The sequence below is a fragment of the Salmo salar genome, chromosome 03, assembly GCF_965601325.2.
Source record: "Salmo salar chromosome 03, fSalSal1, whole genome shotgun sequence".
NCBI classification, from domain to species: domain Eukaryota; kingdom Metazoa; phylum Chordata; class Actinopteri; order Salmoniformes; family Salmonidae; genus Salmo; species Salmo salar.
This window is the reverse complement of record NC_138293.1, coordinates 17,982,684-17,996,509: the sequence shown is the minus strand read 5'-3', so window position 1 is coordinate 17,996,509 and position 13,826 is coordinate 17,982,684. Positions and strand designations below refer to the sequence as shown.

At 43.9% G+C, this 13,826-nt stretch overlaps 1 protein-coding gene across 1 annotated transcript in view; it reads left to right on the top strand.

Annotated features, from left to right (window-relative positions):
- The window catches only part of plppr4a (phospholipid phosphatase related 4a), a 31,885-nt gene extending 23,730 nt beyond the window's left edge, over window positions 1–8,155 (top strand). Inside the window, exon 7 of the mRNA XM_014190215.3 lies at window positions 1,813–8,155. Within this exon, the coding sequence (XP_014045690.1) occupies window positions 1,813–3,441 (1,629 nt within the window). The 3' untranslated portion in view covers window positions 3,442–8,155. The remainder of the gene's footprint in view (window positions 1–1,812) is intronic.
- Window positions 8,156–13,826: the final 5,671 nt, after the last annotated feature.

The window sequence follows — 13,826 nt, the reverse complement described above, 5'->3', positions numbered from 1 at the left end:
CTGGTGGCATTGTCATGCTGGAGGGTCATGTCAGGATGAGCCTGCAGGAAGTGTACCACATGAGGGAGGAGGATGTCTTCCCTATAACGTACAGCGTTGAGATTGCCTGCAATGACAACAAGCTCCATCCGATGATGCTGTAACACACCGCCCCAGACCATGACGGACCCTCCACCTCCAAATCGATCCCGCTCCAGAGTACAGGCCTCGGTGTAACGCTCATTCCTTTGACGATAAACGCGAATCCGACCATCACCCCTGGTGAGACAAAACCGCGACTCTTCAGTGAAGAACACTTTTTGCCAGTCCTGTCTGGTCCAGCGACGGTGGGTTTGTGCCCATAGGAGATGTTGTTGCCTGCGATGTCTCGTGAGGACCTGCCTTACAACAGGCCTACAAGCCCTCAATCCAGCCTCTCTCAGCCTATTGCGGACAGTCTGAGCACTGATGCAGGGATTGTACATTCCTGGTGTAACTTAGTCAGTTGTTGTTGCCATCCTGTACCTGTCCCGCAGGTGTGATGTTCAGATGTACCGATCCTGTGCAGGTGTTGTTACATGTGGTCTGCCACTGCGAGGATGATCAGTTGTCCGTCCTGTCTTCCTGTAGCGCTGTCTTAGGCGTCTCACAGTATGGACATTGCTATTTATTGCCCTGGCCACATCTGCAGTCCTCATGCCTCCTTGCAGCATGCCTAAGGCACGTTCACGGAGATGAGCAGGGACCCTGGGCATCTTTCTTTTGGTGTTTTTTGGAGTCAGTAGAAAGGCCTCTTTAGTGTCCTAAGTTTTCATAACTGTGACCTTAATTGCCTACCGTCTGTAAGCTGTTAGTGTCTTAACGACCGTTCCACAGGTGCATGTTCATTAATTGTTTATGGTTCATTGAACAAGCATGGGAAACAGTGTTTAAACCCTTTATAATGAAGATCTGTGAAGTTATTTGCATTTTTACGAATTATCTTTGAAAGACAGGGTCCTGAAAAAGGTCAGTTTCTTTTTTTGGTGAGTTTATGAGTGTATCAATGTTTGAACATTATTTAAATACTGTAGGCTATATGGTAAGTAGGCTATACGGTAAAGGATATGTGACAAAATGAAATGTGCATTGAATTAGCTTAATGTGCAGATACATAACATGATTACGATTGGGAAAGATACTGTCCATTTCAGCAATGTGCTGTAAAATCCAGTTCCATCTTTGACTGTACTGAATCATAGCAAGTTATAAATACCACATATGCACATCCCACACACACACGACACACCGCCTACACACACCCATGCAATATCCTCACATTTAATATTCTTCAATCAGAGGTGCTTGAGGCTGTGATTGTGGCTATGATCGTGCTACTGGTAATTTACCCCAACAGTTTTGTTTGGACTGCTGCATTCTATCTGACTCAATGACCATGACAAATCCACTGTCACAATCTTGCAGTCCTCCTGTTGAACAAATGGCTCTTGGCTCTTGGTTAGGCTATTTATGTCTTATTGTGTCAGATACTGTATATTCACTGTGCTTCAATAGTGCTTGAAAAAACATAATGGAATCCTGGAAGTTTATACTAATGTCTGTCTAGAGACGCCTAAGACCATTTTGTTATAGGTAGATATAGACATAGTAGGAATAGAAAGGTAGGTAGAGGTAGTTCAGGATAGGTCATTCAACCTATAATGAATGGTGTCTTCCCAAAAGAGACTTATTTTAGACAGTTGTAGGTAGATAGATACAGTAGGTAGAGGTAGATATAGGTTATAGATAAGTTGAACCAATAATGAATGCTGTCATGGTCTCTCCTCTTCTCAGGGTCTGTATGCAGTGGGTAACTTCCAGCCCAGTGAGGACACATCCAGACAGCAACCCCAGCCTCCCCCGCTCCGCGAGCCCCCCAGGAGCAACACTGTGCCAAACGTCAGCCAGAATGCAGGTCGCCACCTGCAGCCCAACAGCCTCAACAGCATGAACAGCCTAAATAGCGTGAGCACCGCTGACGGCCTCACCGCGGCCCACCCCGAGACCATTCTGACCCGGGTGCCCTCCTGCCGCGAGTCCAGCTCCCTGAATAATCTGAAGAGGGCCAGCGCCAACTTGGAGTGCATAACCCCGCCGAGTCCCATGGGTAAACAGGACTGTCTGGTGACCTTCAACAGTAGCACGTTACCCAGGTCACATGGTGGCTCACTACCCGAGGAGCACCGCGTCCCTCGCCGCCACGCCAGCATCCACTCCTCCATGGACTCCACACGCTCCAAGCAGCTGCTGTCTCAGTGGAAGAGCAAGAACGAGAACCGCAAGCTCTCTCTTCAGGTGATGGACAGCGGGGTGGTTGTGGGACGCCACCATTCAACGTCCTCCTCCTCCTCGCCTCAGAGGACCATGGAGCTGAGGTGCAGCTCTGAGCCATCTGCCATGGGCCTGGAGGCAGAGCTCCGTGCTCAGGGACACATCCCTGCCCAGTACATGAAGCTGGCTGCCAGCACCGTGCCACTGTCCAACCACCTCCCCCACAACGGGGGCAGCAGCGGCCTGGCAGGGGGGGCCCGCGTGTCCATCCAGTCCCGGCCAGGCTCCTCCCAGCTGGTCCACATCCCAGAGGAGACGCAGGAGCATGTCAACAGCGGCACCTCCAGTAGGGAGGACGAGGATGATGACGACAGGGAGGATAACTATGGCGGCGGTGGGATTCCTGGTGGGGGAGGCTCAATTCGCTCCAAGTGGCTGAAGGAGGGCGCCCCCTGCAGGACTAACAGTCTAACTAACCAGCCACGCATCATGCAGGTCATCACCATGTCCAAGCAGCAGGGTCTGCTCCAGCACGGCAGCCCCAAGAGCTCAGAGGACGGCAGCGTGGTCAGCTGCACAGGCTCCATCCAGTACAAGGCCCTGATGGACCAGGAGCCCGGCCAGGGGATCGTGAGGGTGGAGGCCCATCCAGAGAACAAGCCTGTGATCAAGCCTCCGGACGGCAGTGGCTCCTGGAGGTGGAAGCCCCAGGAGCAGCGTGGCAGCATCCGCCAGGCCTTCGAGCTCAACGACCTCAACCGCGACTCGGAGAGCTGCGACTCGCTCAAGGACGGCTACGGCTCCTTTGATGGCAGGAGGAGCCAGACGGGCACCGACACCGGCAGCGAGCGCGGCGGTGGCGGTGGGGGAGGCGGTCACCCACACGTGCACCACCCTCACTACCACCACCACCACCACCCCCACCAAGGCATCACCACCATCCGTGTGACCCCTGTGGAGGGACTAGGAGGAGGAAGCGAGGCCGCCTCCGACACCCTCTCCATCGCCTCCAGCAGGGAATCCACCCTGCGGAGAAAAGGCAACATCATCCTGCTCCCGGATAGAGGTCAGAGTCCAGACAACTCCAGGAACTATTTCAAAGGGACCTCCCCCACACCGCCCCCCACCCTGGGACTGGCCTATAGAGAATGAACAGCTGCCCCAGTCAGCCCTTACCCTTACCATTCCCCCTTACTGCCCATGTGGTGGCCTATTTGTCCCCCCATGAGTGGCCTTCTACACTGGATCTAGTCTGGAACCCACAATAGGACCATTGAACACATTCAGCTACGACTGTATATTATCAAATCCATCATGGATTCAGTGGTGTTAACTGGGCTGGCTTAACTTTTCCAGTGCCATTCTAAAGGTCATAACTCATTAGCTAGCTCATTGTGTCTAGTACAGTAAGGCCACTACAGTGTTTTTCCATTCTGCAAAAATCAGATTTTTTTTGTTTTCAGCAGTTTATTGTTAGACCTGGTTTGATAGGACCAGATTAAATGTATTGGTGTGTGTTCTTTGAGAAATGCAGTAAATATATTTCTATTTTAAACATTAAATAATGAAGTAAGCTTTATGTGACACATTTTTGAGGGCAAACCCATTACACCTCTTTGTTTGTCTGAATTCGCGGGTTTTACACACCAGCCAAGCGCCATGGTTCTTTTTTGATTTGAAAATGAAACACTATCACACACAAAATGGTCCTTTAAGAATGCAGGAGATGCTGGAATAATCGCCACAAAGTCATTTTGCGCAAACCTTTCAACCCTTATTTCATTACATAAACTTTCATCCATTTGACAAGCACAAGTACTAACTCTTTTAATACAATGGCTATAGTGGTTTGAACTTCGAATTTGATACTATTTGTTATCAACCTGCAAGAGCCTTTGACGGCAATGAACCATGCAAGTTATTAATTAAGTTGATGGACATGATGTTTTGTAGGCCTTTTCCATTGATGTTCTGTGCTCTTTCTCAGCAACATATAAATGTCCTTGGGTAATGTGACCGTGATTGGGTGTTGCACTGCATAGCAACGCTGGAGGGGCTTTTCATAAGACAACTTTCATACATACAGTACCATGACAATTGTGAAAAGAAATGTTTATATTTTTTGCTATGTACATATTTATAGTTCTCCGATTGATCTGCCAACAATATTCAGATGTCTTCATTGGCTTATTACTAATTATTGATAGTCTATTTTAACAAATATGTGTTTATTCAATGTTGTTGTTTTTAGAACTTTTGCGGGATATGAATTGGTTTGGCAGGTGATTTATAACAGAGCAACGTTTTAAGAAATCACCAAATATTATCCATGGGTTGCAAAATTCCGTTAACTTTCCCCAAATTCCTGGTTTGTCCAGAAATCCTGATTGACTTCCCTCATGACTCCGAGGTTCTTCCAACTGGGATTTCTGGAAAACCTGGGAATTTGTGGAAAATTAACAGAATTTTGCAATCCTAATTAGCGCTGTGAACTCACCAGTTTTTCCCTGTGCTTTATCCACACATTGTATCCCTCGAACAGTATAACATGCTTACAAGGGCAGCAAATGAAGTATGTTAATAGACTACCAGGGGCAGTGGATACAGTATGTAAGACAATATATTTCTAGGGGCAGTGGATTAACTATGTAAGATAATTGCTTACCAGGAGCAGTGGATACAGTACCTTAATCAAATTAGTTTTGCTTAAAGACTGGAAATTCAAGAGGGACTTTACACTTTGCATCCTGTATTGCCTTTGAAAAAGTATACTAACAAGTTTTTGCTGTTTTTTGATACAGTGACTTTTTTCCTATTAGCAACATGTATGGTAGTTTAAGAAAATTATTGTTTTTTCTGCAGCTGTACAAGTTGTTAATGCTACTTACTGTGCACTCAAATAATTTGTAAGTAAATGTATCTATTGATGAGTGACATAAAGGGAAACCACTCTCGGCAGAGGCTGCTCTTCCCGGTTCATTGATATGTGCACAATAATTGATTTAATTGTCCAGTTTGATTTTCCTGATTGGACAATGTGGCAGCAGAGCCTGTGCTGGGAACTTTGGTCATGCTGTTAGATTAAAATCAATCATACATTAGTGTTCCTTGGGCTATAATGCACCATGCACGATTCAGGACTGAGGAGAGGTTGTATAACGACAATAGCATCCCTCTCCCTCCCACAAGAGAACAGTAAACAAGTGAGTCATACTCAGTATCCAAACTACGTAAGTGAACGGTATCAACCACATCAAAAATATGGAAACCATTTTTTTCATTCCAGCCATTACAATGAGCCCGTCCTCTCAAAGCTCCTCCCACCAGCCTCTGATACGCTGATACCTTTATAAAACTGCCAAGAACTTACTGTTCATATACATCAGGGGTCTCAAAGTCATTTCACCTGGGTCCACATTCTGTCATTAATGAGGTTAAATCGAGGTTAGACAACATAAAATCGGCTTGCTTGAGATCCCTGATATACAGTGCTATGTGCATAGAACACTACCTTTACTCATGACACCTGAGATAGCTACAATAGTGTTTACACTCACTTTTACAGTGGTCATGATATGCCAGTTGCATTTGGATTACCAAGAGAATTAATGTATTGAGCTTGTTTGTGTTTGTACCAGAGGCTGGAACTGAAATTATTTTCCAATCGTTTTGTTCTGAACAGACCCAACCATTCTTTTTTTTTTGTTCCTTTCCACTGTTCCGACCAGCAAAATAAAGTTCTGAACCGGTTCGTACCCCAAAAATTGTTCATATCATTCATTTCTGTTCCTTTTTAAACCTCTGAAATCAAAGTAAAAAAAATACATATATTTAAATGACTTCTTCAATCAGTGGATAGAGCAGCTTGCTATGGAGCTATAGGTGTTTACATTGGACAGACAACTGTAGGGGAGAGAACAAGAGAGGGTGGAAGAGGAGGCTTGGCTTGAAACACTGGGCATCTTGTTAAGACATGCATGATCTGAATTAGGCCTACAGAATTGTACCTACGTAGGAGGGGCTTCTATGGAGGAACATTGAATGTCTTTGAACTTCCGAGAGTTGGCTTAACGTTGGACCAGAGCTAGCTAGCAAGCTTGTGTGCAGAGCGGCACCAGAATAATAAATAACAAACACGTCTTACCTTTTTGTAGTTAATAAATCCAATGTGAAATGCAATTACTATAGTATCCTTAACTACCATTGAAAAAGTTCATCCATTCTTCTCCAATTAAAAATGTCTCTCCCTAGTTTATGAATCATGCTAGTAATGTCAGTAGGCTGCAGTAGCCTATGCTTCAGAGGGCAGGGCAGGTAGCCTACACACGTACCCACACAGGCAAAGATTTTCAGCTGGGTCTCCCGAGTGGCATGGTGGTCTAAGGCACTGCATCGCAGTGCTAGCTGTGCCACTAGAGATTCTGAGTTTGAGTCCAGGCTCTGTCGCAGCCAGCCGTGACCGGGAGACCAATGGGGCGGTGCACAATTGGCCCAGCATCATCCGGGTTAGGGGAGGGTTTGGCCGGCAGGGAAGTCCTTGTCTCATCGCGCACTAGCGACTCCTGTGGCCGGCCAGGCGCAGTGCACGCTGACACAGTCACCAGGTGTATGGTGTTTCCTCCGACACATTGGTGCGGCTGGCTTCCGGGTTAAGTGGGCATTGTGTCAAGAAGCAGTGCGGCTTGGTTGGGTTGTGTTTCGGAGGTCGCACAGCTCTCGACCTTCGCCTCTCTCTCGAGTCCGTACCGGAGTTGCAGCGATGAGACAAGACTGTAACTACCAATTGGATACCACAAAGTACATTTTTTATTTTTTTATTAAGACTTTCAGCTGGCAGTCAGGCAGACACTGGAATACGTTTCTGAGTGAAAGGGTGAGGGCTTTGCATAGGCACTTTGAAGCATTTTTTTGTGGGACAGAAAAAATGCCTGTTGCATAAAATAACGTTATTAAACGGTTCCCATCCTTTTAAAATAAGAGTTATGTTCCGGAACAGTATAAATCACTTTCATTCCCGGTTCTGATTCTGTTCCTTGAAAAATGTTGTTCATTTCCAGTTTTCGGTTCTGTTCCCTGAACTGGTTCCAACCCCTGGTTTGTACACAATAATACAAAAGTAAGACTGGATGTATAAAATTGAAATATTGTTGAACATTTCTATCAATAATCAAGGTTTTCATTTTTTTTTATTTTAACTGAATTGATATTATATAAATATTACACATATTTTTTACGTCTCAAAGGCTTTATTAGCAGCGACAACTGAAGGGGAAAAGTATATTTTCCTGTATACTTGTACCTTCCATGATGGCTTTAAACTGTGGTCATATCTGCATGGTAATTTGATATGTACTGTATCTAAAGGCTTATTTTCTGTATATGACACCTTTTGAAAGTTATGGCTGGTACCTTGATTTATACCTACTCAATTTATCAATCAATCAACCAATTGATTAACTCTTCATTCTTTCTATCACTGTAAATACAATCTTTGTAACTTTGCCATGCAGACAATGCTGTTACAGTGTAGAGTAGGTAGGACAACATATCTACAGAAAGAAATCAGGTTTGGCAGAAGAAGATGTTTGACGTTTAGGCAGAGGATGTATTTGTATAGAGTTGAGAGCATAGAAATAGAATTTATAGAAATATAATCTAGTCATTATATTTCCATGGTTGCTAGGTCAGTTGACTTTATTATACATCTGTAACATTGGCCTGTGTGCATTCAGAATAGACGTGGTGATTGGTGGATAGCTTTGTTGCTAACGAAACCGAAGTCTCAGTCAGAAGTCACTCTGTATTTCACCATTCTATGAGGTTGACAATGTCTAAATATTGAAATAAATGTTTGATATCAAACTAGAGAAAGGTTTGTTGATGGTGATGTATTTTTCTGTCTCACTCTGTGTCACAGAGATGCATAGAGATATAATATACTTTGTCTCACAGGTATGCATTGTGGTGTAATGGTATATCTGCATCACAGTAACATTTTGTGATGTAATTTTTCTGTGTCACAGAATCATATGGAGATATAATTCTTTGTGATGTCATTTCTCTGTGTAACAGCGGGACCTAATTATGACATCACTGCGTCATGGTACATAGTGATGTAATTTCTCTGTATTGCAAGGCACAGTGTGATGTAATTTTTCTGTGTTACAGAATTACAAGGTGATGTCATTTTTCTGTCACAAAGGCACATTGTGATATGATTTCTCTGTGTTGCAGAGGCACATCATAATGTAATTTATCTCTGTCACACAGGCATTTCAAACTTTCAGGTCACTGTGGCACAGAAGCACATACAGTATGTTGACATATAAGGCCTTTTCACACTGCATTGTTCTTAGCCCCAGGCTATCTTAGCCCCAGGCTAAGACTGGTCCTGGGCTAGCTTATCCTGTGTTCACACAAGCATTTGTTAACTTGGCGCTAAGCTTTAGCCCTGGGCTAAGGATTCACACTTGTATTCCAAAGCCCTAGGCTAACGGACAAACGCAATATGCGACCAACAATCTATCTCTGCCATGCGACCAATGTTATAAGTAAGACATTTATTAACAAATGATGTCCTCTTGCTTCTAGCCTAGCATTTGATTTCCAACAGTGAGGGTTGGTAAACCTTGCTGTCTGCCTTTCTGACCTCGGAAACAATTTCTCACTTTTGAAATGCGATCTTGCCCATGCACGGAGAATGCTGTGCACGGACGAGACAAACTTTTCTGATCCAGGCAAAATCATGCAACAATATTATTATCATGGATAGCTATATCTAATTAAATGTGAATAGAAAAGCAATGAAAATAGACTCTTTTATTGCTGCCCTTCCAACTGTAGAGTTTGTGGCTTCAGTTGACTAGCTAGCTATGTGTGAAGACATTAGCCATCCTGCATAGCAACTATTTTTGTTAGCTATAGCAACCAGTGTATTTGCACAGATGAAAGTATTGTATTTTTTTGTCAGGTTTTTGTCCTCAGATGGAAAGATGAAATAGTATAGCTACATTTACTTATCAAAATGGCTGCAGAACGCATCACAATCATATTCAAATTAAGTGAAAGTGCAGCTTTTGTGATTGGACAGTGAAAATTATATGCGTTGTTCTTGACCCCGTTTCACACTGCTTCATCCATAAACAATGGTGATCCTCTTCACTGCCATGACTTGTTCAAGCCTCTGCATTTCCATGACCCCACAGTCAATATTGACTGTTCACCCCTTAACATCCTATTTTCCACACTTTATAATTACTAATTAATAGCATTGCTGTATATATGAAACAAATGCGTGTGCGGGCATGTGATGGTGGAAATGGGCCTAGTTATCACGGCACAGAGAGAGAGAAAGAGAGAGTAATAATCATCAGGAGGTCTTAAGTAGGGCAAGGAGTTGACCTAAATTGAAAGAGAGATATCCTGCTCCTCTCCAGCTTAAACAGCATCCCTGAAGACCAAATGGAATGTGCTGAGGGAGAGAAGAAAGAGAGAGAGAAGAAGGGAGAGAGAGAGAGAGAGAGAGAGAGGGAGGGAGGGAGATGGAGAGAGAGGGAGAGAGAGAGTGAGAGAGCCTGGTGATAGACAACTATGAGAAAAGGAGAGACAGTGTGAAACAGAGGTGCATGCATTTGAGAAGCTTTGGGTGGGAACTAAGGAGTCCAAGAGTTGACACTGAGTTAGAGACTGGCCACTACAGCTTTAGAAGAGATGCAGACGTCAACCGAGTTAGAGACTGGCCACTACAGCTTTAGAAGAGATACAGAAATCAACAGAGTTAGAGACTGGCCACTACAGCTTTAGAAGAGATGCAGACGTCAACAGAGTTAGAGACTGGCCACTACAGCTTTAGAAGAGATGCAGACGTCAACAGAGTTAGAGACTGGCCACTACAGCTTTAGAAGAGATGCAGACGTCAACAGAGTTAGAGACTGGCCACTACAGCTTTAGAAGAGATGCAGACGTCAACAGAGTTAGAGACTGGCCACTACAGCTTTAGAAGAGATGCAGACGTCAACAGAGTTAGAGACTGGCCACTACAGCTTTAGAAGAGATGCAGAAATCAACAGAGTTACCTGGCCACTACAGCTTTATTACAAGGAACCCAAAACGGCTGCGTGCGTGCGCCATCGTGCGCTATCGTGCATACATTTATTTTGTCCCCTTCACCAAAAGCGATCACGACAGGCAGGTTAAAATATCAAAACAAACTCTGAACCAATGACATTAATTTGGGGACAGGTCAAAAAGCATTAAACATGTATGGCAATTTAGCTAGTTAGCTTGCACTTGCTAGCTAATTTGTCCTATTTAGCTAGCTTGCTGTTGCTAGCTAATTTGTCCTGGGATATAAACATTGAGTTGTTATTTTACCTGAAATGCACAAGGTCCTCTACTCCGACAATTAATCCACACATAAAACGGCCAACCGAATTGTTTCTAGTCATCTCTCCTCCTTCCAGGCTTTTTCATCTTTGAACTTATATGGTGATTGGCATCTACACTTTTACCACGACAACCAGCAAAACATTTCGTCTTTCAATCACCCACGTGAGTACCTGATTCTATAAACCAATGAGGAGATGGGAGAGGCAGGAATTTCAGCACGATCTGCGTCAGAAATAGAAAGGAGTTCTATTTCAGCCCTTGGCGTCGCAGACGCTCGTTGACGCGCGCGAGCAGTGTGGGTGCAATAATTGAATAACATGGATTTCTAAATTTATTTTGCGACGCTCGCGCACGCGACGTGTCCGGTCTGGTCAGCATGTTAAAAAGAGATGCAGAAATCAACAGAGTTAGAGACTGGCCACAACAGCTTTATAAGAGATGCAGAAATCAACAGAGCTAGAGACTGGCCACTACAGCTTTAGAAGAGAAGCAGAAATCAATGTCCACCTCTCAAGACAGGTAGTGGGCTCTGAAACGGCACTTGGGGACAAAGAGTGGGTTCTGTGGTGGAACGATAGTATGCCTTGTGATGGAACTATGTGACCGAGCAATAGTAGGTCCTCTCATGGAACTCTGTGACAGAGCAATAGTAGGCCCTCTCATGGAACTCTGTGACAGAGCAATAGTAGGCCCTCTCATGGAACTCTGTGACAGAGCAATAGTAGGCCCTCTCATGGAACTCTGTGACAGAGCAATAGTAGGCCCTCTCATGGAACTCTGTGACAGAGCAATAGTAGGCCCTCTCATGGAACTCTGTGACAGAGCAATAGTAGGCCCTCTCATGGGACAAAGGACAGTGATAACTGCCCTTGTGTGTTAGAACCCTGAAACCATTATGCCATCCGAGATTGGAAAATGAGAAATTATTTTCCACTGTGAATGTGAACGGCCTTCAGTTTGATAAAAACATTTTTCAAATTGTCTGTATTTCTGCCATGTTTTTCCTCAGGCACATTAAATGGCGTAGCAACAGGACAATTGCAAAGAGCAAACGGTATGTCCTCTCAACACATCAACATCATACAACATAGATGAATCCTTTATTATTTCAAATCTGTTGTAGGGATTCCATGATTGCAGCAACATTGCAATAGACACAACCCACTGGGCACAGATGTCAATTCAATGTCTATTCCACATTGGTTCAACATCATTTCAATGAAATGACACTGGAACAATGTTGATTCAACCAGTGTGTGCCCAGTGGGAGGGTATTGTGTATAAATCATGCATTCATATTTCAGATCGATTTCAAGACCAGTACATGATTCTTTGGCTCCAGTATCTGAATCAGCCATGTGGAACAATTGAGTCCTGTCGACATCTTGGAGGAACAAGAAAAACCATGAATGTAATAATGTACAACATAAAATCCCAATCTACAGTACATGGAGCTCCATTGGACAGGACTCTTCTTCACCGCATTGTGTGCTTTCTTTTTTCTCTCCCTAGCAGAGCACACACACACACACACACACACACACACACACACACACACACACACACACACACACACACACACACACACACACACACACACACACACACACACACACACACACTGGTGTCCTATTTAACTGTCACCAGCAGCCTCTGAATCTGTGCAGAGAGAAGTACCGCAACTTTGCTGTCTCACCCGCGTTGCCATGGTAATTCCGGAGAGGCGAGAGCGGGAGCTCTAGCCCCTGTTCTCCAGATAGAAGAGAGCAAGCGTTACCAATCAATGCTTTTTGTCAAAAGATGGGCATGAGTGTGCAGCATTGTGGACTAGACAGTCCCACACACACACACACATCCAAAAGCAAAACAATCTGACAGTAGATCATGTTGCATTACATCCTTGTGATTAAAGCTGGATGCCCGTCAACACACAGTATTAAAAAGCCAAGACTATCGTGTTGTTTGTAGTTCAAGATGGGGGAGCTGTCAGTCTCTCTGTGTTGCTATTTGTGTTTGAGCTGATGTCACCAAAAAATAGAACCAGACAGTCATCCCTGTATTAGCCTGATCCATCTGTGGCTTATTTTTCCCCAACTCTATGAGGTTTTCAAAATCAGAGGCGGGGAGGGAAGGGAGGGAAAAGAGAAAACAACCCAAGAGCTCTAATGTGCTCTCTGGCCCTGAGGTGGAAAACAAAATGAAAACCCATGTCCAATATCTCTCCTGAGGGGATATGTTGTTTTGTTTCTGAATTTTTGACAAGCCGCTGCAAAGTACTGTATAATGTTGGAGCCTAGGGAGGTATATAAACAGAAGGATATTGTGCGTAGACAAGTCATAAAAGCATAATAGTGATGGCTAGATCAAGGCCTGGGGCGTCGATATGACAACCTACTCTAATTAGGTTGTTTCATTCACTGCTTTTATGTGTCTGGGGCATTCCTTTGAATGTTGAATGAATGGTTGATACGACACTGCAGGGCTTCACTTTATCTTTCTATCTACCTCTCTCTCTCTAGCTTTTTATTTATTTATTTCAATTAATCTCTCTTCTCAGGGCTACTCTCTCTGTCTCTTTGTCTCTCTCTCTCGCTCACTCTCTCTCTCTCTCTCTCTCTTTATTTAAATCCATCTCTCTTCCCTTTCTGGGGTATTCCCAAATGGAGCACTAAGGCAAATTTTCCAATTAGCCGACATGTTGGAACTGCTAATGCACCCAATTATTTATTTATTTCTCTTAATATTTATTTATTTATTTACATATTTATTTATCCCTATATTTAGCCACCCACAGCCTCTGAGCCAAACACATGTGGTCAGGAAAATCTAGCCACTCATTTCTCAATGAGACCTCTCTTCCCAGGTAGAGAGTTGGCACTAATATTGAAATACTATGCTCCGCTGACAAAATCATTTTCCAATATATCTAGTGTCCTCTTCAAGGTAATTTGATGGAGGTCGGCCACAAACATAAAAAACATAGCCTGACAAAATATCTCAGCCTTCACTGTCAGTAACATATTACTTGTTCCATAACGCTTGTGAATAATGTATCATTTTTTTCATTGCTATGTGATTAGTAGGAATAGAAATGTACAGGGAAATGGTGAGAACCATCTTTCTATTAAAGCCGGTGCACAAGTGTGATA